Source organism: Leucopleurus acutus, assembly GCF_964270905.1.
Source record: "Leucopleurus acutus genome assembly, chromosome: 1".
NCBI classification, from domain to species: domain Eukaryota; kingdom Metazoa; phylum Chordata; class Mammalia; order Artiodactyla; family Delphinidae; genus Leucopleurus; species Leucopleurus acutus.
Window position 1 is genome coordinate 80,282,969 of NC_139142.1, and position 25,706 is coordinate 80,308,674.

The 25,706-nt window shown below is 38.3% G+C and overlaps 1 protein-coding gene across 1 annotated transcript in view; it reads right to left on the reverse strand.

Annotated features, from left to right (window-relative positions):
• The window catches only part of MEIS2 (Meis homeobox 2), a 199,659-nt gene that overhangs the window by 164,065 nt on the left and 9,888 nt on the right, over nt 1-25,706 (reverse strand). Inside the window, exon 7 of the mRNA XM_082845671.1 lies at nt 19,100-19,214. Within this exon, the coding sequence (XP_082701797.1) occupies nt 19,100-19,214 (115 nt within the window). The remainder of the gene's footprint in view (nt 1-19,099; nt 19,215-25,706) is intronic.

Sequence of the window (25,706 nt, forward strand, 5' to 3'; positions counted from 1 at the left end):
GCAGTGATTTTTGAGGAGACTGTTTAGTTTATGAAAGCAAAGAATAAACAGATATTAAAGTCTGATCATGACTTGTTAGGTATCTTGACCAAAATAAAATATTATCTTTTCTAAACTCAAGAAATCGGAAGAGAAAAAATACCTCATCTGTATCTGCATGCAATATATCATCAAATAAATAGGAAACTAGGAAATTTAAGATGACTTTGTACACATCCACTTATTCCCAGGGCTGAAAACAAACTGCCAATAGACAGGGGCTATATTTAGTGTATAATGCTGATAAGGAATCTCTGTGTAATTTTGTGAAGATATAACATACAGTGATAATAGTGTAAATCTCCACAACTGTAAACAAACAAACTCTATTATCATTTACAAAAATTTAGAAGAAAAGAGAAATAATGAAACATTTTAGGAATCCTTATAGTAAATAACACAGTAAAACACATTTACACAGGCATAGTGAATTGAGAAGTTTAAACAAATACAGGTTAATTTCCTATTGGTATAGAAAATAAAATATTAATTTTTATTTTCATGAGTCAAAATAATTGAATAATTAGTCAACTCTCAACTTAATTTTAACTATGTAAACACCATCGACATTGTCCCAGCACTTGAGCAAAAGAGGGTATAGTTGTCCCAGCACTTCAACAAAAGAGGGTATAGTTAATTACCTAAGCATGGGAAATTTTTATTGGATTGGAATATCAAAGGCCATTGTCTTTAAGAAATCCTGAAACTCTATAGGTTTTAAGAAAGTCAGGATTAACTTCTCTTTAAACCACAATCCCAATCTAGTGAATAAAAATCAACAAACAAGGGCTTCCCTGGTGGCGCAGCGGTTGAGAGTCCGCCTGCCAATGCAGGGGACAGGGGTTCGTGCCCCAGTTCGGGAAGATCCCACATGCCGCGGAGCGGCTGGGCCCGTGAGCCATGGCCGCTAAGCCTGCGCGTCCGGAGCCTGTGCTCTGCAACGGGAGAGGCCACAACAGTGAGAGGCCCGTGCACCGCAAAAAAAAAAAAAAAAAATCAACAAACAAGTACAACATTTCTAAGGAGGGAATAAATTATCTACTGTCTGCTATGATTTCTTAGGCAACTAATGTTCATTGAAATGTTGAATGCAAAGATAACTAGGTATCTACAAATGTACTTTTTAGATCTTTACAAAAGCGTAGAAAATTATAAAGATAGGACGCTACATGATTTTGAAACTATGCCTTAATATTCTCATTCCTAAAATGACTCACGACCTACTATGGCCCAGAAGTTTTCAAGATTGGGCCAACTAGAGATTAGAACTACTTTCATGCTCCCCAATTCAAACTATATTCTTTCCAAAACTGTATAATGTAAATTCTGGAAGCCCCTAGGTAGGCTGCAGTCTAAGCCCTTTGTCTAGTGCATTGCAGGCAATCAAACGTGAGGTCATAGCACCTGGGCATGTAATCGCATGCTTTTGACACTACTATAGGCACTGAAACTCATCTCTGGAGATTCGTCAGGAACAGCCCTCAAAGTCAAGAACTAAAGAGAGTGTCAAGAAATCCTTTAGAGAAAAAATATTGCCAAAGAGAAGAGGAGCCCTGATTGATTCTTTTTTATTCTGTAGTGGGGCAGAAAATAACTTCCTCAGAATACTGTGGATACCTTTAAGTATTTCAGGAGCTCTAAAGAATTTGAACACTACATGTGACTGACATTATGGTTTGAATATTGCATAAGTACCTTTCAATTAAAGAGTGTGGTTTTATTTTACTGATTTGATATTTTCCAGCCAGATAAAAATAAAATGCTCAACCCATTTATAGCTAAAAGGAAAGCATCCTGACTTAATTTTTTAAGCCCATCTTGTGAATGCTTCTAATATTAGGTTGCAGAGGTAATTAAGTGGTGTTGGTGAGCAAATTAAAAAGAAAATCGAAATGACTATTTCCAAGACAGTCTTTTTTATGCACACAAAAGTATCATAAAAAAACCCACAATATGAAACATTCACTAACTTTCCAGGCTTTTGATTCTGTCTGCTATGCTACTAATGGAATTGGTAGATTTTCTTTGGGTAGCAGATTTCTTGTTATTCCCAAGGCCAATGGATGTTTGATGCAAAGAGCAAATAGTAAAATGCAAACAAGCATTATTTACTTTATATGAAGTTGGTGATTATAAGAGTTTTGGCGAGTCTTAGAAGAAAAGCAGTCTCATTATTTTATGGTTCAGCACCTCTTGTATTCTTTGCCATTTTCTAAGTCCAAGGAGAAGAGAGCTAAGCCTTTAGAATGTACCAATTCAATTTCTGACCTCTCCCCTTCCTACTCCAAGACTGACCCCATGGATCTGACCAACATACATGGGGAAAAAAAGATGGAAAAGAAATGACTTTTTGAAAGTGTAAGTCACTGATTTACAATCTTTAACAAGTGGCACGTGAGAACTCAGGCTCCAGTTTATTTTTATCTTTTTGGCCGTGCCACGTGGCTTGTAGGATCTTAGTTCCCCGACCAGGAATCCAACCTGGGCCCGGCGGTGAAAGCGCCTAGCCCTAACCACTGGACCACCAGAGAATTCCCTCAGGCTCCAGTTTAAGTTGATGAAATAAAAGTAAAAGGTTGTAATAAAGAAATAATAGAAGGGTAGCAGGCTTTAGATTAGAGAGAATGATATGGGGATTTTAATGACTTTCTCAGGACAATCAGTTGCCTTCATTAAATTTTATGCCTTTGTGAACCTAGTACCTTCTTATACAAAACTCACTTTGCAGGTATAGAACAGGAAAAAAATTAAAATCCTTTCTCTATGGTGACAGGCAAGTAACTGATCCTCTTCAAGGCCAAGCTGCCTTATCCAGAAAATGGGGATAAACCTGAGAGATTCTGGGGGGAATCAAATGAAAATTTATGTAAGAATATATTAAGAAACAGAAATGTAAAACCAAGTGTAAGGTACCACTTGGCAGATGTAATGTGGAATTTGAATGAAATTATTTAAAAATTAATAGGTACAGCATGTTAGAGTTGGAAAAGACCTGGAATCCCCTAATAGCCGCATCACACAGAGACATAAGGTAAGTCCGTGAGAGCTTAAAGAGATGATGATAATATTAATAACAATGAACATGTAATGGATGGTTAGTACATGCCAGGCATATATTATCACCTCATGCACTCCACCAAACTCCCTTACAGGATATGAACCTGGGTTACAGGTAGCTGAAGTTGGAACCTTGCCCAGGTTTTCCTACTCTGGAGTCTGAGCCATAACCTCAGGGCCTCACAAAGCCACCCCACGTCACGCCTTCCACGGGCTAATTGGAAGAGCCGTATTCAGATTCTGGCTCCACTTACTCCATTCTGGCCTTTAGGTAGATAATAAAAATTAGAAAGTGCAAAAAAAAGGGCAGTGGGACAGCATGATGTAGCACCAAAGCATAGTACACAGGAAATGAGAATTTGGGTCACGTACTTCGCCCATATTTTTACCCCTTTCCTGAGCCTCCTGTGCCTACAAGTCCTGTCTCTGTAGGTCTGTGTGAGAGGACAAGAATCAGGGGGAAATAGAGAGGCAATTATTCTTGAGCTATTATTCTCATATTTTTAAAAAACATATTATACTGTATCCTAAAATAAGAATCCACAGAAAGTGATGTGGTCTTAAAGTTCAAGTTATGGACTCAAAACTAATAGTCAGTGATCATATGCACATTATTATGGAGATGTTGTGTCATATATGCCTGGCCCACCACTTAGAGCCTCAAATACATTATCTAGTTTAATTGTCACAGCATCTCTACATAGCTCTGTAATCTTCATTTTCTATCTGAGGAAATTTAGGCTTGGAGAAGTTAAGTCAGTCACCTAAGATCACACTTAGACTAACTCCACACTCTTAAGAACAAAGTTATACGCTTTTGAATTTCTTCATAGAGCACAGAGGCACTTCCCTTAAATTTGTAGGAGTTGGTGGAATCTCTAGCCATGACCTTGTCCTCGCTTTCTTGTACCTCTAACTACTCAATTCCACCTAATAAATCCATCACAGATTTGATGACTGACACTTTGACAAACTCAACAATTTCAGGTGTGCTGACACTCCTAATAAGGAATTAATCCCTAAGTCAATGCTAACACCATCTACTAAGTTGCTACAAGTTATTAGATATTAACCAATTATCAAGCTGAAACAACAATTTATTCGACCAATGTCTATTTATCACAAACTCCTCCGTACTGAGCACTTTGCTGGGGTATACAGAGGGCGATACAGAGAGCTGGTCTATGGAGCCAGCAGTAGGTGAGCGAGTCTCCGTAATCAAGATTGATTTCTCAGCTTCTGTTTTCCTTACCTCCTGCTGTCCAGGATACCATAAAAACTCAGCAAATGTTATCAGATAACATGCCTAAAAAGAGGCCAGTATGTTTAAGTAAGTTTAAAAAAAAAAAGTACATCTGTGTAGATGAAACAGTTAAAATGTCACAGCTTCAGAGATGACTGTCTCTAGAGTGAAGCTGTATGAGGTCAGAAGACGTCCATGAACTCAGGGCTTTCACTGTCCTCCCACAGAGCAGCCACGTTTCAAGGTCCCTGATGACATTCAAAGGGAAGCTTCCCCGATATTTCTGCCTTAAATGTCCAACATATGGAACAACACAGTAAAGTGTAAGAGCACCACTTTTTTCTTTAATTTTAAAAAAATCTGACACATTACTCTGGTGTCATTTTATTTCAGCCAGGGTCTAATTTTTGTTTTCTTTTTGCCAGTTGAAAGCAACTCATGCTTTATACTGACAGAAAATGAGCAACTAGAATTCCACTTAGAATAAGAAACATGGAGAAAAGGCTCATCCGTTAAGCGGCTGATAACGATGCTGAAATGTGCAGAAGCACCAACATCTGTTTACCCAGTAAACCCGTGTTTCTACTCTCAGGTTTGAAAGTTGACTAATGATATTAAAGACCAATGGCTGTCCAAATATGTCCACGTTCCTATCTACAAAATAAGGAGGACATCCTTTAGAAATGTTCCAACTCCCTGAGCTAACTGTTATAAAGAGCTCAAAATCTTGTAGATAAACTTCTTGACAAACAAGACAAAATCAGGCTTTTTCTCACCATACTACAAAGATAGTCTTAGTTGTACCACTAGCCTCTTCTTGATCATTTCAAAGCTGGAGAGACAAATGTGCCCAGCCTAATTCTCCCCTCTGCAGCCAAAAGGGGGTGACACACTTTGGTGGGTAATCCCACCCTAATGCTCAGGAGTAGAGCGTTTGAACGTAGAAGTCTCCCCCCTCACTTAGTGACCAAGAGGGACTGCAATTCCGGACCTCCTGAATGCCCCTGAACACGACGCCTCCCGGCATCCTCCAACAATAAGGAAGAGTCAGGGAAAATTTTCTTGCCAAGAGAGGCAACACTCGTCTGGTGGCAACCGGTTCTAACAGTCTGCTAAACCGTTCTGGAGATCCCAGAACAGCTAGATGCAGGCAGCCTGGGCTTTTGCAGCTCTGTTTCCCAGAAATTTCCCACTGGTAGATGGCATATCCAGTCCACTGCTCACCACCTGAAGCAAACGGGGTCGCAAGCCATCCACTCCCAAATGAGCGAAGATGGTTTTCCCTCCCCACCCCCATTCCTGCCTCCATGGATTTATCATCTAGCCTCCGACCCAGCGGCCACTTTAAAAAAGGAAAAAGAGTTTGCTTTTGAGGAAGGAAAGTACATTGTATGCTTTGCATCAAACTAAGTGTTAATATGATTCATAACAGGATTCTGCTGGGATCCTCATTTATACATTTTTGAGGGTGTAACTAAATGGGCTGGCATTGAATTAAACACTCAAGGGATATTTAGGAAACATTGTTTGATTAATACAATCAAGGCTAACTACAAGAATAGCTAAGTTAACAGAACATTCTGTACAAGTATAGCTGAAGTCCACAAGACTTCAGACGGTAGAGGAAATTGCTTTTTACACTACTGAAAATTGATCCTGAGCCCATGCTGACCTGCCTTTTAAATACAAGATGCAAGAAGACTCCCTAGGATATTAAACCCTATCTGAGAGTACTTCAATGAAAGAAGCAGTCGAGGACAGCGTTTTCCAGAGTGTGTTCTGGGGAAGATTGGTCCCCAGAGATAATGCAAAAAAGGGTTTCAATGGTTAAGTGAGTCTAGGAAGCCTGTGTTTCTACTCCTTGAAGACTTAAAATGCACATTAGCAAATTAGAGGATCTGAACATTCCTATACTAGAGAAAACCCTGCTCCACTCCGGCTTTCAATCTATTTAACCACAAAGTCCTTTTATTTTTTTAAAGTGATGTCTATTCAAATATCCATGGAACCATAGTTTTCCAAATATTGAAGAAGATATATTTACTCAGTCCTTTCTAGTTGTTAATAATTATAACAACACTACAAAAATTTACCAAAATGTGTCCTCATAAACGTTTCTAGAATGAAGTTACATACTCGGGACCTTTGTGAATCACAATAATTTAAGTGCTTAAATTACTTAAGAGAGAATGTCCAAGTGTTTTTTTTTTAAGCTATTTGAAATTTGTTTCTTCATTCAAAAGAATATCCACTCTTTCAAATAGACAGTATTTCAGGCAAGCATATGGGTCTGCTGTTTTGAAGACATAGTGAAGAATTTGTCATTGGCATTCAGAAGGAAGGCGATTATGTCACTACCCCCATTCAAAAATCTTCAATAGGTCCCCATTACCTACCAAATCAAGCACAAACTCCCCAGCCTGCTATTCAATGTCCTTCACAATATGGACCCAATCCTCCTTTCGAAAAAAATAATAATTATTATTGAAGGCCTCCTATGTTATCATAGTACAATGCGGGGGCAAACAGGGAAGATGCTTAAGACATGGAAAGTGTCCTCAAGAATCTTACAGTCAAACAGGATAATAAATAAGTCATGTAACCAATTACTATAGCACAGGGGGAACCTGATTGTCAGAGGAGAGAATCAGAAAAATGTGCAATAGGACTTCAGAGGGAAGGAATTACTTTCCACTTGATGAGCCTGGGGCTAGTGGCAGGGCTTAGGGCTGGGCTCAGGGCATGTAGATGCTCTACCAGCTGTAGAGCCCGTAACTTCGCTTTTCCCAGGGATGAATGCAGGATTGCATTTTTAGGTTCCTCATCATGATGTCAGTTGTACAGGGTCAGCTGTCAACTCTTTTAAAAGCAACTTTTAAATAAAAAATATTTATAATATTTTATTTACTATGAACCAAGCATAAAATTACTGTCATTTTAGATACATCACATCATTCAATCCTTACTTCCCCATATCTATTAGATTAGATATTTAGTACTCCTGTTTTACAGATATAAAGTGGAGGACTGCCCATGACGAGTGACAGATCTGAGGATTTAAAGGCAAGCAGGGCGATGCCAAAGGCTACCTCCTTAACCACTGTACTGCACTGCCCCTAAGTTATCGTACCTCACGACCAGAAAAAAATCATTATTCATCCAACATGCATCATTCATTTCTACTTGAACAACCTTGCATGTGTAAGTGGAATATTATTCCTTATCTTCTCCAGTGATTGATAGATGTCCATACTTCAAAACTCATGGCGGGGAAAAAGAAAACTATCTAGACTATGGTACCTATACCAAGGGAGAGGCTGGCATATTATTCTGGACTCTGTCCCCTTTCCTTCTTCCTACATGTAATCTATCAGTCCTCTCACCTCCATCTCTACTGCCACTGTCTTAATTCAGCCCTCATCTGCCCTCTGGACTATGAACCCTTATTCTATAATTAGTCTTGTTTTCCTCAAATGTACTCTCCACATTCTCAAAGAGCTTTTTAAAAAAATATAAATCTCATCATAAACTCCTTTTGCTTAAATTTCTTTAATGGTAAACCCATATCCCTGGGGCATGGATTAAAAATTCAGAGGCCCAGGACCTCCCATGGAGATCCTGATTCTGTGTGGCTGTGGTCTGCCTGGGAATCTGTATGCACCAGCCCCTTAGGAGCTCCTTATCTCCAGAAAAGTTTGGTAAACAGTGCTCTACAGGATTAAGTATAAGCTTCTTAGCCTGGTAAACAAGGATCTTCACTTACAGCCCCTACTTGCCTCTCCAGCCACCCTCTTCCCCATGCAGCCTCTCTCACAAACAGCAGCATCAATCTGGTTGTTGCCCTGAACATGCCATGTTGCTTCACACTTCGGGGCCTCTGCACCGGCTCCTCCATCTGTTTCCCGTCCACTCCCTACCTTGTTGGTCTGGAAACACCCACTGAAGGCCACCAAAGTCTTTTAAAGCCTCCCCAGTTTTGTGGAGCCTTCCGCAGAGATTTCAGACAGAATTAATCACTCCCTCGTCTGAAATACCTTACAACCAGTAAGTTACATGCGATGTTAGAAGCCTGCGCAGTTATCCGTTTACATTTCTGAGTTACTTACTAAAGGGTATAAAGAGGAGAGGCACCACATCTTATGAGCCGTGTATCTCTAGCATCTAGGATAGTGATTCCCCTCAATGACATGGTCAATAAATGTTAAAAGAAGAGAATACTGGGGTGGGGGGGGGTCCACGTTAATCGCCAAGCTAGACTTTTTAAAAAGTAGTGTTTATTTAATCCTAGCAGTTACCCTATGAGATCATTATTGTTCCCATTTCACAGGTGAAGAAACTAACATTCAGAAAGATTGTTGCTTATAAGTGGCAGGGCAAGGCTGAGTGTTCAGAGCCGTGTGCCTCCAAAGCTCCTCCCTCCGTATACCCCACGCCCTCTGTGTCAACAGGCCTTCCTCCATCCATGCCCCAGACTTACTTGCATACTTGACCCCCCACCTCACGGGAGACGGTAAGTTACTGAAAGCAGGGACCCTTGTAATTTTCATAGTTTTATTCCCAGAGTGCCTTGTTCAATGAATATCTTTGTGTATTGATTTTAAGCAACATACACTTAGAAGAGGTCTTGAGAGATTGAGAGCTTTCCACCTCCAGACAGGTATATGTACATATCAGCCCTGGTGTGTGACAACGTGTCATAAAAGGACACCCACAAGGTAGATTCCACAAGCTTTCAATAATCCATGATTTATCAACTTTTCTACATCATTCACATTTAGTACATAGAGATTTTGGAGGTTTTATTTCAGCGGGTGGCATTTGTTACAAATGTTAGCTGGAAGAAGAAATATGAAATTTTACACTCCTAGCCTACTTTTGTAAATCTCCAAACTTAAAAAAAAACCGAATGCTTGGTTTTGAGGCCACAGTGACATCTCTAGCTGGCGGTGAGGGTTAAGGAATGAGCGTTTTGATGAAGCAAAACTTCTACTGACAAAAGGGTAACAGCTTCACCTGGTATGAATTATTGGTCTAAAAATAGAGTACAGTAAAATATTCTTAACTGTATAATTCTCCTGAAAATTATTTAGACTTTTGGAATCCATTTCAGGATAGGGTCTCAGCCTCTGTAATGATTATCCTTTATTATTCTACTTGTGACATATAGAAATGCCAACAGAGAGAGAGATTCTAATTGATTAGATAACGGATAATGGAGAAGTTGCTCTGTATTTACAAAATACACCTCACACTTCTGATATTAATGCCCCACCTTCAGTGTCCTACACCTGAATCGTGACAGTCTGCCATCCTCAGAAAATCAACTCTAAGGCCTAGTTATTCTCTTACCAAACCAGGAAGAATAGTCTTTCCTTGTAAACAAAAGCAAGAAATGAAGAACATTATCTCACTACATATTATAACTATCCTGTAAAATGAAGGAAACAAAAATGCTCATGCTACACCTCTGATTTAAAACAAAAAAGCAAAAACCAAAATACTTGCAGCCTTCTTCTATGTTAAAAGATAAAATGCACAAAGAAAAAATAAGACCCATGAATGTAAACATTAGATTCCTGGCGCTTGAATGTAAAAGATCATCTAATTCAGCCCTATTTCATAACTGAGCAAAAGTCTGAAGAGATTAAGAGACTCATCCAAGGCCACAGAGCTAATTAGAGTCGGTATAGGACAGGAGGACAGGGGAATAAAGGAACTAACAGTTACTGGTTCCAGGCAATGTTATGTCTTTAACCCATGAGGTCTCATGTAATATAATATAATCTCCAGGACAACCTTGAGGGTAAGTAGTTTTTCCCCACTTTGCAGATGGAGAAACTGAATCTAGCAGACGTTGGGTAAAACTGGGATTTGAACCCAGGTCTCTCTGCCTCCTAAGTCTGTGCCCTTTTCAGTGCAACCCTGACCCTAAGGCACACAGGCCTCTTGACTCACAGTCCGAGATTCTAGACAGAACCTCAAGCGGATGAAAAAGGGCTCGATACAGGGCTTGCTTACATCACTAAAAGTAAATTAAACCTGCTCAAAAGCAAACTATGAAAAAACTGGAAGGCATATGTAGGAAATCAACAAAAGCATGTGCAGCCTAAAAATTCAAGAATTACTTCCAGACTCTTTACCTGTATGTGAAGACCCATGGCTTCCCCCAAGGTCAGTCTCATCCTAAACAAGAAGTACAAGCAAAGTGGACCCTGAGTTCATCATGGGGAAACTATTTGCCGCATTAAGCAATTTCCCTTGTTACATTACATTACATTACGCTACAAGACATATCCATACACTTACTTTTGTATAGATAACATTATGAAAAGAAATCCCATGTCCAAATTCTGACCATATGTATATAATTTACGACAACATTAAAGAACAAATAAGACAAATCCCATTTTAACTATTGTCTTAAAAATACTATTTAAAATAAGAATCTAAAATTTAAGACCCTACCTGTAACCAAAATAATTCTAAGTTTAAGCTGATAGCCATTGCCTTATTTAAGGCAGCACTGCATACAATAACATTTTAGTAAAAGAAAATAATTTTATTATCTCTTAAGGATGTAATAGGATTTTTTTCAAATGTATCAATATGTTAAAAAATAGAGCTGATGAGCACAAAGTTTTGATCGAATTGTTTCCACCTTAAAAAAACTGAAATCTGTGGATTTTGCTTATTGATTCAGAAGTGGACCTACTACTGCTAGACAGCTGAGTAAGTAATCATTTCTGCCTTGAAAAAGCAGGGTGACAGACCAGGAACCAAATAATTACAACACAAAATGTGAAAGATGCTAAAATAGAGGTAGAAGGTGCCACTGGGGTGCAGAGAAGAGAACACTGGCTTATGCCCCGGGCAAATCAGGAAGGCTTCCTGGAGGAGATGACACTAGAATTAGATTTTCCTCAGTAAGAATTCCCTAGACAGAAGGAGAGGGACACACTTCCTTTAGATCTCGCTCCATTATTTCCCTTTTCAAGACCTGGCTTTCCAGCAAGCCAAGGGACCTTATTGCTGTATAGAAAGGATATTAAAGTGGTTTACTTTCATTTTAACGAGAAATCAGATTTCAGTGAAATCCCATAGTTGTTTTCTTGCTGATCGTTAGAAAGGGAGTGAATAGCTCACGACTACTGAGGGATAAATTTGGTAGATAAAAATGGTTTATATTATTGTCTGCTGTGACATCAAAATATTTTTAAAGGCCAAATTAAAAGCAAATGTCACATAGGAAGATGAAGAAAAAGTTATTCTCCCACTACCCCACCACCCCCATTCCTAAATTTAAAACAATAAGAATTTCAAGGAACTTTCTGAGGGTAGAAATAAGAAAGACAGAGAAAAGGGAGAAAAATAACATGGCGTCATTATAGACTATTCTTCCGAAGTAAAGACAAGACAATGAAGGGAAAAAATAGAACATGTGTATTACAATGTATAGCACCATAAGGCTCTGTCTGATGCTCTGGAGGGCTTCAACAAGTACTGTTCAGCCGAAAATCAATTGAAAAATCAGCATGATAACAGAGCATGAGTTGCCCTATAATAGCCTTAAGACCCCCAAGGCTATGCAAGTCCCTTTCATCTGCCACACTGCACTGACTCCAGGGGATCCTCACTTCCCCTCCCTGAGTACTGTGCCCGGCTGTATTTCTAACCCACTGCCTTACCCTCCCTTAGAAAGGGGAGCTGACAGGTCTGAGGATGTTTGAAAGTGGTTCTAAAGAATTTTTTTCTTTCTGCTTTATTCTTTATCTTTTCTGGACATGTGCACTCAAATTCATCCTATAATATCCACAATTTCCACAATATTAAACGGTCAGGCATAATCTCTGATTAACCTAGTAATGGTCTCATGTTCTGAATGCCTTAACTAACCTACATGAAACTGCCCCTTAATAAAATCAGAGTTCAGGTTTATGCAAACGTGACATGTAAGCAATTCACTGCATTGTTATAAAAATACATACAGAGTTCATTCCAAGAGTTCATCTCAATATTTCTTCAATCACTTCCTCACAATGCCTGGGGTTTGTTCAATTTATATTTCTACTTGGCATTTGGTGCAAACCCCCAAAGATAAGATACATCTGTCCGCTAGTCACAGATCTTGGCATTTTTACCTTAACTCAATCGTGAAATGATTGGTTGAAAATTACCTTGCTTATCAGCAGGATTTCCTCATAATAAAACATTTTATTTCCAAACTTTTGAACGTGACATGAGATGTACCAACTCAGGAGTGACATATTAAAGCTTAAGGAGGACATATAAACACCCTGATCCGTGTAAGGGAAGGAAAAGCTAATTGGAAGTCAGCTTCCCTGTGATTATCAGCTTGTTTATGGGGAGGGAGGATGCCTCTGAATGGCACTGTAAATTCATCCCTGATTATGGCGTTAAAACCAGAGCTCATTTCCACAAGCTCCCAGAAAGCCCCCCACCCAATCCATTTTGTTTAGTTACAAAGGGTTGTGCACTGTTTTCAGAGAATGACAGTTTCTCATGCTCTGATTTTCTCCAGTTTCAAGAAAAATTAATCAGTTGCACAAGCCAGTTGTCAGATTTCACTTCCCTCATGGCAGAAAGCACACATATTCATTGTCTGTTATAAGAATAAATTTTAGTAATTTTTCCCCATGTCAATATGAATATTAGACTGACCCAATTAATATGAAATGCTTCTATGCTGCTGGAACAGACAGTGCTACAGAAAGAGCCATTTGCACAACCTGTTCATGATTATGGGCCATAAGGACACAAAGATGGCACACACATTTGTGGACCATCTGAATTCTTACACGGAAAGGGGAGGGGGAAGGGGAAACGGCATGACGTTAGCTTGACTGTCGTGGGTCATGTTTTTTAATCCGGAGTATTGGACATGTAACACAGCAACAAGAGCTGATCATTTTGTTTAATCACCTTTTGGATCTTTGCCAGATGGTCTCTATTGAGAGTGCTGCAAACAGAAAGAGATGAACTGCATCTAACACGCCACCAGAGCTTTCCCGTAAATGTCTGAGAACAGATTCCAACAAGAATTTAGTCTCAGAGCAGAAAGGGATACATTTAAAAACTATGTGCATTAACTATACTTTTCCCCATAGAATCCTCACTTGGCATGAATAATTTACCCACTCTTATGCTAATGGGATCATGAAAGTATCCCTCTGTCTTTAGTGCAGCTATTCTCAGCTTTCAGTAATTACCCCACCCAGTGAAAATAACATGGCTTCTGCATTGAACGCCGACTAGTACTTGACAATTAGAAAGATCATGGCTGACAGTGGACTGGTCCAGAACTGGACAGAGAACCCTTGTAGCCCAAGGAAGAGTACAGACACAAAGTGACACTGGTCATGGGGGAGGGGGGGGGATGAATAGGGATGAAAAGTGGAGGAAAAGGGGGAAAAAATTTCCATTGTCAACCTTTCCTTTCTCTGACTTGCTATCAAGATTTTACATAAGCAAAAATATGTTCTTCTTTACACTACTAAGTGTAAAAGACATTCATGACAAGATTCATTTTAAAGGAAAAAAAGAGAACACACCTAAGGAAACGAACTAGAGTTATCTTTAAAGCACATCTGCATTAAGTATTTATCAGAATTTTTAAGAATCTAAATAGTGGAAAATCCTCTGCATTTTGACTTTTGGAGGGAAAAAAAGATTACCAAACCAAAAAAAACAAAAAAGAAAACTCTTTCTCAACCTCTGTCCACAACTCCATGTTCGGTAGTTCACTGTGTAAAAATTATCAGGCTAAAACATCTGGGAAAGAAAGCTATGAAACAGCAGGGAACATGGCTGGTTTATTGTTTATCTTTTGTTTATGAGGCAGTATTCAAGTTTAATTACTACTCTAAATTAAACTCTAACTGGCATCAGGAGACATCCCTTTACATGACTAAGTTAAAAAAAAATCTAGAAATCCCAACTCCGGGTTTTTCAAGTAAATTGATACATATAGGAAGAAATTACTCAAAATTAACAGCAATTATAGAAAGCTTTAAGTATTTATGGGCACCATTACATGCTCCTAGAGCATTTATTTATTAGAAGAGTTTAATTTTATTTCTAACGGTTGCTATTCTAAAAAGTCCTAAGAAAATCAACAGAAATTATTTGCATGTTTGCTGATGATTAAAGGATAGTATTCTTTTTGACTTTATTTGGGGAGCCAAAAGAGAATGAAAATGCAACATAAATATTCTATAATACAACAGCTTCTTCTGTGGCAATGTTCGATTCTCAGTTACATTCTCAGTGAATCTTCTGATACAATTAGGAGGACAGGAAGGAAAAGAAATGTCACCATATTTATCATAGCAGTAAGTGACCAGTTTTGGATGAACTTAGTTCTAGGAAAAATAAAAGTTAAAAGCAACTAGCAAAAGATTATGCCAGATGGCATCTGTCATATTGTATTTAGGGTTATTTTAAAGAGATTGCCGCCACTATGAAAACATTCCATTGACAGAGTTTTCCTAGACTGAATAAGAAATCCCAGTAGAACATATTCAGGACCCATGTAAGTGGGTTTGAGGTTTTTTCCCCCTCCTCCTTTAAATATAGAACTGGAATATTTTGGTGGAGAAGATACTATTTCATGCATTATATAAGAACTCAACAGTGTAATCCTATCTTAGACTCTTGCTTACCTATAAACACACTAAATCTACGGTGGGTATTTTTAGATTTCAACACCATGATTTCTGAAGAGCTGTGTAATAAATAAATATCTAGCTATGGAATTCTAGTCTCATTGCCTGGATGATAGAAAGAGACATCAACAGAGAAGTTTGGTAGGTGGCAGAGTTGAGGAGAACTATGCTGGCTCGTACAGCCCTGTGTCCTGAAAGATGAGAGACGTATAGATGCTCGAATGCTAATGGATTTAGGTTAAACTGGGTCTGGCAACAGTATGGTTAACGTGCGTGTGGTGTGCAGTGTGAGCTCAGCAGTTACTGGGCCAACTGTCTCGGTATTTCTGGGAATCCTGCCTATTCACAGTGCAGGGATTGTTCAATTGCTGCAGAATGTACAAAATGAATTTTACAAAAATGAATTGTAAGGAAGGCCCCATTACAACAATTTTACAGCAAAGATGTCAACATCAATTTTTCTTTCATGCCTAGCTAATGATTAAAACAGCATATTCCATTTGCCTAAGACAATTTATTTCATACTGGCACATCAAAATATTGAAATACAAAGTTATCTTTACTCTACCCTTTTTATTCACTGCTGCTGAACCCACACCATTGTTCAAACCCGGAAAAAATAAAACAAACTTGGCACGAAATACTTAAAACAAAGGCTCATCAATATCCTCCAATTTGTCAACATCTCAATTACAGCACTGGAAAAAATGTAAATTTCATGTGCTCTAAACACTGAGAGGTCTATTCTCTTGCCAATTCACATGCGTAACTCCCATCAGCGTTAATGGGAGTTACACAAACCCATCAATAATAATAATACTTTGTACATATATTGTGCCTTTCATCTAAGGCTCTCGAAGTGCTCTGTGAACAAGGGGCTGCTTCCTAGTCTTTACTCTGGCAAAACCCACAATGAAATACAAAGCAGCTTTTGACTCATCAGGTATAGAATTAGGGACCCCAAGCCTTATTATCAAGCCCAATTTTACTGATGGGAAGCCAGACACAAAGAGGGCCAGTTACTTCCCCAGAGTCCCAGTCTGCACCCTAATTTTATCCCTGAAAAACCAGACTTTTTTCTTCATTTTCATGTGACTAACAAGATAAACTCCCTTCCTTTAGCTGCTTTTAGCCAAAGAAATCAGAGTGAATTAGTCTGGTTCCTATTTATGTAGTTTACTGCTAGGCATGTGCTGTGTGGAAAAGATAGTAAGGTCAGGTTTCACATTTTATCAAGTTTGTTTCTTAGAATATTTTTAAAATTTGATTTTTCCCCCTTCTTTTGGTTTGCTGCACAAACACGGAGAAGGAAAAGATGACCTTTCACCCGTGTAACTGTAGCTCTTTCCCTATCAAGTCATAAAATAATGAGATATTTTTAAGTTCCAAAGTAAAGATGTGTATGACTCATTTTAGTAGAAATATTCCCCAAATTATAAAGCAACATAAATGCATATATTGTTTTACAGCATATGGCTATTAAAGTTTAATTTAAAATGTGTATGAAAACATTGTCTTTAGTACAATTCATCCCTATTTTTTCTGTTTATCATAATTTGTTTTGAAACTGAATCATTTTACAGTTTTCCATATGCCTGTTGTGCTAATAAATTCTGAATAAGCAAGAAAACTCTTTTCTAAACTAAAATGCTTGATTTCCAATGAAACACTTTAATATATTTAATACGAAGAACATAAATTTCCTTCGTAGGTTTTCCATTATACATCGACCCTAAGATTTAACCTAGGATAAGCATATGTGATTTCAGTCAATATCTCTGTTGACTTTGCCCTGAAGCAGATAATTAATCTTTCCCACAGAAAGCTACTCTGGACAATTTGGTGGGACAAAATACCTTGAAAACATATATAGAATACCCTTCAACATGTGTTTTGGAGTCACTGATGTGGTCAGCCAGGTAGGAAATTCTCCATGCCAAGAGAGTCTCCATTTTCTAGGAATCATAACTTTTTTTGTCCCTCACACTTTAATACAGTAAAATGACTGACTTCCTCGTACTCAAAATACATAAGCTACCGTGTCCATTCTTTAATCCCACGGAGATATGATTAAAGGAACAAAATCCTACAGAGATCAAATCCTTCAACATGGCATCAGTGGGTGCCGCTACCCACAACACAGAGGTTTGTGTGTTATGGTTTTTACCCAATGTATTGGTCTCAGAGTTTTTCTCTTTCCCGACCAAAAACAAAAGCAAAAATAATAAGCCAGCAAAACTAACCAAAATGATAAAACTCTATGCCCTGGCCGTGGCCGCAGCTGTCCTGTGCTCCAAACCTCAGGGTCGTCCTTCTCTGCCTTCCCTTCTCTCTGGTCCTCTCCTGCTACCTTGCTGGCCATAACTCAACCAAGCCAACTGAACCAGTCAGTTTTAAATTTCAGTTGGGACCTTGGTGACCTGTTAATGAATCTACAGAGAGGAGAAAAACTCACAGTGTCGAGTTATGCCTGGTGTTGCTAGCTGACTTTGAGTCAGAAATGCTTGAAGCGTTAACGTAATTGCAAGAATGTGAAAAATGAAGCGCCAGGCTCCTGAGCAAAGTGAAAGGTCAAAGTGAGCCTCACACACAAGTCTTTGGAAGATAGCCTCATTAGACCATTAAGTCTGCTTCTCCTTTCCCTCTCTCTCGTACCATGTTTAGGGTAATTTGCTTTTATTAATAAATACATTCCCTCCTTTGTGGCACAGTAATTTGGGGTGGAGGGGAAGGGCGGAGTCTTAGAAACCTTTTCAGATTTAACCACACCAAGAAGTCCTTCTCCATGACATGGAAACACAGTGAAGCCACTGCGTTGCAGATCTACTGAATGTATATATACGTTTCATCTTCAGAATGCCTTATAGTTTAGTTTTCTTACACTGTCTAAGCGGTCTAATAAAAACGGTATAGAAAGCCTAAACAGATACAGTTCACAAGTTCTTCCACAATTTACCATCTGACAGTATTCATTTCTGTGTTAGCTGCAACTTGTTAAACCTAGATTCTAAGTTGGACCCATTCATGAGTTAATGGCATCCTAGAAGGGACACTTTTCTAGACTCTTCTAGAATACTAGGAATCCAAAATCCATGGCCAGGAACTTGGAGGAGTAAAGGCCCTCGCCCTACATCAACCACCCTTTTCTAAATGGCATATATGACTACAGCTCAAGCTGTTAAAACTGTCCTCCACTTGGAAGACTGTCTAATGCTTAAATATTGTGGCCATAAACACAGTCATAATAGAGATGAAATAGACCTAGGAGATCAGACACCATCTAATGTAAAATATTAAAAAGTAAAATCTATACACTTTCCTGGCCCACATTCAATAATGCATCTTCTTTTAAATTATTATTTTAGCCACAGAAGAGTCATCCCTACCAATATATAATTGCTCTCTGTGTGATAGGTGAGTCTCAAATGGTGAAATTTATTCTAAATTACTCTAGGCTTCCTCGTCACCTGTAGTTGACGTCCCCCTTGCCTTCTGATTATTCTAATTTTTAGGATTTGTTGACAAAAGTCACCACGTCAGCTGAATGGAAATGGGGACAAATAATCTAAGAATTTCAAAATCCACCTTCCCAAAACACGATTCCATATAAAATCCACACAGTACTTTGGAGCTAAAAAGAACAGATTTTTGCATCATGTGTGCTTTAGAGGCAACATTGCCTGATTATAGAAAACCCTTATAGTTGATGTTACGAATAAAATATCCCATTTATAGTATAATTCCAACTACTGCATCATAGCAGCAAAGTAGGTCTGTCGTTCTATTTACTTACACACAGGAGTAAAGTGCAGATAACCAAATTTGTAAAAGAATTGGCAGAACTAATCGATTGTTATTGTAATGCCTGCTTAAAGATTAGACATCTCACTTTGGCCTTTTTTTTTTGTAAGTAATGTAAGTTAAGGCAAGGAAATACTGTCTCCCTAAATAGCAGCTGATGACACTCCCTAACCTGCTACTCTCCTGTTTACAGGGAGGCAGATGTACCAATATCATAAAATACTGAAGTTATTTTAGTCATGCCCACTTTGCACAGGGAGAATGCTTGACCTTTTACCTTGTTCACTGCTGTTGTCTCCACTCTGGGATGCATGGCCCCCACTCGAGGGCCCTGGGGTGCCTGCTGAGTGGGTGGAAGTTGCATCATCATGGTCTCGCCAAGATGCAGGATTCTGATGTCAGGAGGCCAAGGAATTTTCCCACAGTTACCATTTCAGCCATAAATGAGGAATCAAGAGGAAAGGTGCAGAGAGAGACAAAAAATACGTACATATTAGTATTTGGGGAATTAGGCACATATAGATGCCATGTCACAGTATGTTGTCTTTTCAGCAATAGGTACCAAAAGAAAGAAAAGATGCTCTAAAATCATGATGAAGTGATGGTTACATCAGTGTACACATTTGCTAAAACCAACTGAAATAGATGCTTATACATCAGATGCATTTTATTATACAAATTATACCTCAATAAAGTGAATTTTTAAAGTTAGGAAAAGAAAACCTCCTTAAAAATCTAAAAGCCTGCTATCTTAATTAGGGCACACTCTTCCAAGAAATAGGTCCCAGTGCTCTTGGATACCAAATACTTCAGAACATTAACATCTACAAAACTCTATGACTCCCTTAAAAAATTCACAGACTGTAGAATGTATGGGACAGCCCTTCACATCAAATACACTGCCCTACTGACTCTCAAAATTATCGTCAACTTATTATACAACCAACAGAGACAATAATATTAATCACTGAATCAATACCTTCTGCTTTAATTTGCACAAACAACAATCAGAAAATGAAACAACTATGAACTGTAACCCATCTAATAAGATGGAAAGGACTTCCTTTTGAGCTGCATGGAAGGCTTAAAGTCACAGAGCAGTGCTTTTTCCTGGAAGAACTGCTTGTTTTAAGGGACACATAAGGTAAGCCGGGAGTTATAGCTCACGCTACTTTGCTGAGTGTATTCTTCTCCTGTTCCTCCTCCCCTTTCCTGATCATTCCCAATACCCTGCTGTTGCTTAAAGGAAAACAGGAATTCTAATGTACAGGAAGGACTTTATCAGCACCACATGAAGGCAGGCAAGAGATGGAATTTCCTCTGGCAGAAATGGAGAGTAGGAACAGCACATGAAACAGACCAGCCTTAAGGACAGAGCTGTACACTTGTCACCTGTATGCAATGACTTTAACTAAGCACACAGAGCTACTAGCAAGCAAATTTGTTCTGGGGTGCGAGGCAATACTTTGGGGGTAAAATAATCTAAAAAGCCCCATCAATCTCTCAAAGTACCTATTTCTTCTTACAAGAATTGGTGACTAAGGACTCAGACTCACATGCCTGTAGGCAACATGTTAACATCTTGACCATCTGAAAACAACCTTGCCGTGTTGTCATTATATATAGTTTATCCAGAAAAAAATCAGTCTATCATTTTTCTCAACCTCAACCCTATAATGTACAAATAGAGCATAAAACTTCCCCAAAATGAAATCAAGAAACCAAGGTGAGACAAAATAGGGAGCGAGTCTCATTTGGAAGAAGAACAACAAAAAACATGTTTGCCTCTACAGACCTGCTTCAAACCACTGTAAATTAATATTTAGCATTTTTGATAGATGGTGAAATGACCCAAAGCTCTAGAGATTAATGACACCTCTATCAAATAATGCTGCTGACACTGCTATCATGCAAGCCATTGATTCAGAGGGAAAACCTTAAGCAGAAATTTTGTGACTGTGAATATGGCACAGGTATAGATCTCTAAAGTAAAGATACGTTTTCGAAAGTAGGTTAGGGAACAAAGTCGAGCAGAATAAAATGAAAACCAAGATTCTCTGCTGCCTGTACGAAGACAAAGTTGTGCCTGTGATGTCTCTTTTTATCTAAATTAGAAACCCCTCCAATAGTTTCAAGCTAAAAGCAAGCAGAATACGGGGACTCTTCAAGATTTGCAACCTCTTCGCGTCAGCTGTTTGCCGATGGTAATCAGATAAAGAGCTAGAAGAAAAGAAAGAAAGAAAGAAGGAAAGAAAGAAAGAAAGAAGGAAGGAAAGAAAGGAAGGAAGGAAGGAAGGAAGAAACAAACAAACAAAGAATAGCATGGTGTGAGTTTAGTCCCGCAACAACACTGGCTAGAACCTTCTTTTAGAAAAGGCAACACAGTCACCTAAGCTAAACTTTTCAGTGCACACAGCAAGTGATGTAAATTTTATGCACTGCAGGCTTTTTATTAAGCTGGCTGCTATAAAAGCTCCTTACCCCTCATGAAAATTACACTAATTAACCACTAACACCTCAACTATGTTTTAAGGCAAATGTCATCTAATAGCTATTATATAATCGTTCAAATGAAGGTCCAGCGAGTTTTTCTGTTTGGGTGCTAGAATGATTTTAAGGGATCACTCAGAAGGACTTCCTGCAATGGAAAGCACTGGTCTGTCCCCATCAGTCAAACCTGTACTGAGTTTTGAAGTCAGGCCTCACTAGTTTATAATTCAGTTGATTTCCTTCCCTGGTTTTCTGGAGGAGGTGGTCTCTAAACCAAAGGGGTGAAAAATAGGCCACGTAAGCAAACATTACTTTTAGAGCAGCCGGTTCCTCCAAACGAGTTGGGTCTTGGGTTTTCAGCCCAGTCCTGAAATTTGCTCAAGTTCACTATCTAACCCACCATGCCCCCGTCTCTTCCGCCTTATCTCCCTCATATCCTCAAAGATGCTGTCCTACAAAAGTGTCACAAGATGTTTATTTCCATAGAGTGTCTCAAGGTTTATGATCTAGGTTGAGAGACTGACACAAGCTAGTACCAGGATATTCATCTAACTTGAAAGTAGGAAAAACAGCTGAATGCCTCTGAGGTTTCAAGTTGAAGAATTACCCCAAAGTTTTCTGTATTCAGTTACACCCTGGTGACTTGATCAAAGACACATATTGATAATCTGGCCAATAGAAAACTGCTACCTCCTCCATAAAAAAACTTTAGAAGCAACATGGATAGATACAATATAGTCCTTTACCCATAACACTGGTTTGTTCTCAGACTGAAATATTTGTTTGTATCGCAACTCCTTTCTTCTTCTCCCTCCCTAGATAGTTTCCAAGTTTACATCTTTCAAGAATAACTGCCTGGCTTTCTGCCAAATTATATGCAGAAGTTTAGTGAATCTTGAAACCAAAGTGGCATATGAAAGCATGTAAAACACATGACGTACGTAGAAAAATAAAGAGAAATGCTTTCTGTGGGCACGTGTGTGGGTGAGTAGTCAGGTAGATGCATTCCACAATATATGTCCTGTTCTTCAGCCAAAAGTATCATGAAGACATCAGAGGGCAAGAAGGAAACATGCTTCTATTCCCAGAGGCTTTAATAATTAGGAGTCAAATATGGTACTGTCCTTGCTCTTATGTAATTGCGTTAAAGAGCGGTGTTAGCAGGAGGAAAGCAGTGAATACTGAGTGGAGCACAATAGAAGAAGATGGAAAATAGATACAAGAAGCTAGGTCTCCAGGGGCAGTATTTTCTATTTGCTGGGTTACAGACTCACAGCTGATGATGCAAGTTGTAATTAATATAAAAGCAGGAGACAAGATGGGGAGAGCTTGTAGTAGCGGGGCCACAGGAGATCACTCTGCTGCTCTCCTCTGTTTCTCATTTACACACAGCTTTCCCTAGAAAACACAATTCTGCCAGTGTTTTCTCCCTTGAAAGTTAAAAAAAAATTGATTTAGCACCATCATTGAATTTTGCTAAATCTAGAAAAGAGCATAGAGAGGATAGGTGTCTCTGGGCATAGAAAGCAAATCCTCCCCGTGCCTCTTTTGTTGAGGTTGCAGATATGGTGGAAATTATAACGTTTTACACCATTATGGTATTTCTCGGGGCGGGGGGGGGGGGCTGCCTATAGGACAATACTTAACAAGTCCCATTGAATTGGCGGGACCGTTGAAATGATTCCACACAGCTCATGGTTCTTCCACTACAAAAAGACAGTGGAGTAAAATGTGTAAGCATTTCTAAATAAATACAAAACCGAATGGGAAAGTAAAATGTATTAAGCTTCTAGGAGTAAAAAAAAGAAGCTATAGTACACACAAGTTTACCTAAAATAATCTGAAACTCGTCTTAGACCCCAAATGAAAAGGTGATGCAATGGATGTGGTATAGGAGAAAGAGCCTTAAATTGGAATTAAGACTCAAGGGTGCCACCTCCAACTGTCATGTGACCTCAGGTGATGAACTTCATTTCCCTGGGACTTGTTTCCTTTCTCTCTTTAAAATTAAGAAGTCAGACAAAATAATCCCTGAGGTCACTTCCACTTCTTATTTCTATTATTAAAAAATACTTAAAGCATTTGATTTTCTGGAACCTACACAACTAAAACACGATACATAACACCAAGCCAGAAAAAACCTACGAACTTGGAAAATACTGTAAAGTAATTCAGAATATGTACTAGTAGGTAGAAAGTAAGAATAAACATATATAAACATACTTTAATCAGCAAACGGAGCATGCAAAACTAGTTTGACTCGAGATAGTCACACAATAAAGGCATGATATGCTTGTATCAGTACACATAATTCATGTAACTTACAGGTTTCCTATGACTTTAAGATGTTTTACTCCTAATTAACATTGTGCAAAAATTATTTTTAAAAAGAAGAGGAAGACTCCTATCATGAGGTAGTCAAGCCTATAAAAGTTAAAAACGTTAGTTGTACAGTTTGAAAAAAATGGTGGAATTTCAACTTTGTTATTCTAAAGTTGACATAAGAACTCAGAACTGTGTGTGCTTTCAGAACACGGACTCACTCTTTAAAAATGTAAATAGAGCCAGGGTCTTTCCCTCATCTCCCCGCTTCCACCCTCTATTAGGCTTTGGGAATTAATATGTGGGCAACTCTCACGGAAGTGGCAGGTACTCTTTGCAAATGATTCCTCCTCCATCTAATGGAGCAACTTTTAGAGAAGACAGAAATTTAGTGTTGGTGTGTTATCATGTTATAAAATGTCTCCTATAATTTTGAATTGTGTTGGGATACTGTATAGGACGTTTAGCCTGAAAAACAATGGGAAAATGAATTTTTAATATATCAAAGTTTTAATCTGATAGTGAATGTCTGTGGTTGTCAACTGCACCTTTGTTTAATTTCATCTCATCACAGTTTCTCTGAAAGCAGACTCCAACTGCACAACCTACATGATTTCAATAACACAATTATTCTTGATGGGAAATTGACAGAAAAGCCATCAACCACCAGAAACTACACAACAGCGACAGAAAGCCCATGCCCCCAGCCAGGTCTCCTTGAGTTGGTAGACAGAACTCAGAGGTAGAACTTTCCCGGAACAGGTCCCCCGAGACCTTGGATAACACACCGTGAGGTCTGATCTTACACTAGAACGTAAGAAACTATCTGATAAAATAAATCATTCATATTATTAATGTTAGTCAAATCCCAATATTACCCCTTGGTATTCTATAGACCAATCACTTAAACCTATCTGTCTCCTCACTGCCCACTCCCGGCTGATTTTTCAGACACTTGCCTGAATTTTGTCAGAAGCAAGGTTCTAGGGATTCTTCCCTTTGACTTAACCCATTTTTTAAAACTGCACAGACAAATAAATTTGACATATTCAGAGATGCAAAAGAAAACAAGAGAATATTTTCATTTAAAATACAGCTTTCAATGTAGAAATTAAAATAATTTTTCTTTTATTAGTCAGGTTATCAGAGCCACTCAATTTTCAGGCACCTGCCATTAACTGTTAGTAGATACAATTGTATTTTCTTCCCTATACTTAATTCATCCAAAATAAATAAATAAATAAAATGTAGTTCCTTATGCACATTAATTAGGAATAACAATATTACTGTATGCACTTCAGGTGAATGGAGCTTAGGTCAGAGAACGTATTTGAAAAACAAATATAGTTCATTTATCTAAACATGATCTAAAGATATGTAATATCTTTATATGTATAAAGATATTACAGTGCAGACAAATAAAATACATCATTTGTCTGCACTAGAGCTAAAGACCCGATCTAAAATTACGTAAAGTAGAAAATGTGGATATCACCTATTATTCAGAAATAGTACAGACTAGGAAAAGCATGATCACGCCACAACAGTTTTCAAGTTGAAACTTTTTTTCAAGAATTGGTTACTTGACATGTTTATTTTAAACATAATAAATTTGAACGTCTGGGAAACTTAACATGAACTGCAGCTGGAAAATAGAGTTCTACTTCCTTTCACCATCATATTTTTTCTCCCTAATATCCCAAAGAATACTGTAATAGCTGTTTCCTACCTATAAAAATTACTCTTATGTTATAGTAAGGGTATAAGATAAAAGACTTTATAATATTAAAAATATTAGCAAGCATTCACTATGAATCTACTAAACATGACAAAATAGTAGCCAATGTTGCAAATTTTATTTTCTATTTAATTCCAAACGTCCTTTTATCAGTATGCCCATCATGTAGGTGTCAATAAGAAATGAACAAATTCAATATCTTCACTGAATTTAACGTATGGAAGGTAAGACATTAGCGCTGTCTTCTTTTAATGCATCTATGTTACATCAGATTATTTATATAAAATTATGGAATGTGAAATCAGCAAGACAACAGCCTCATTTAATAAGCAAT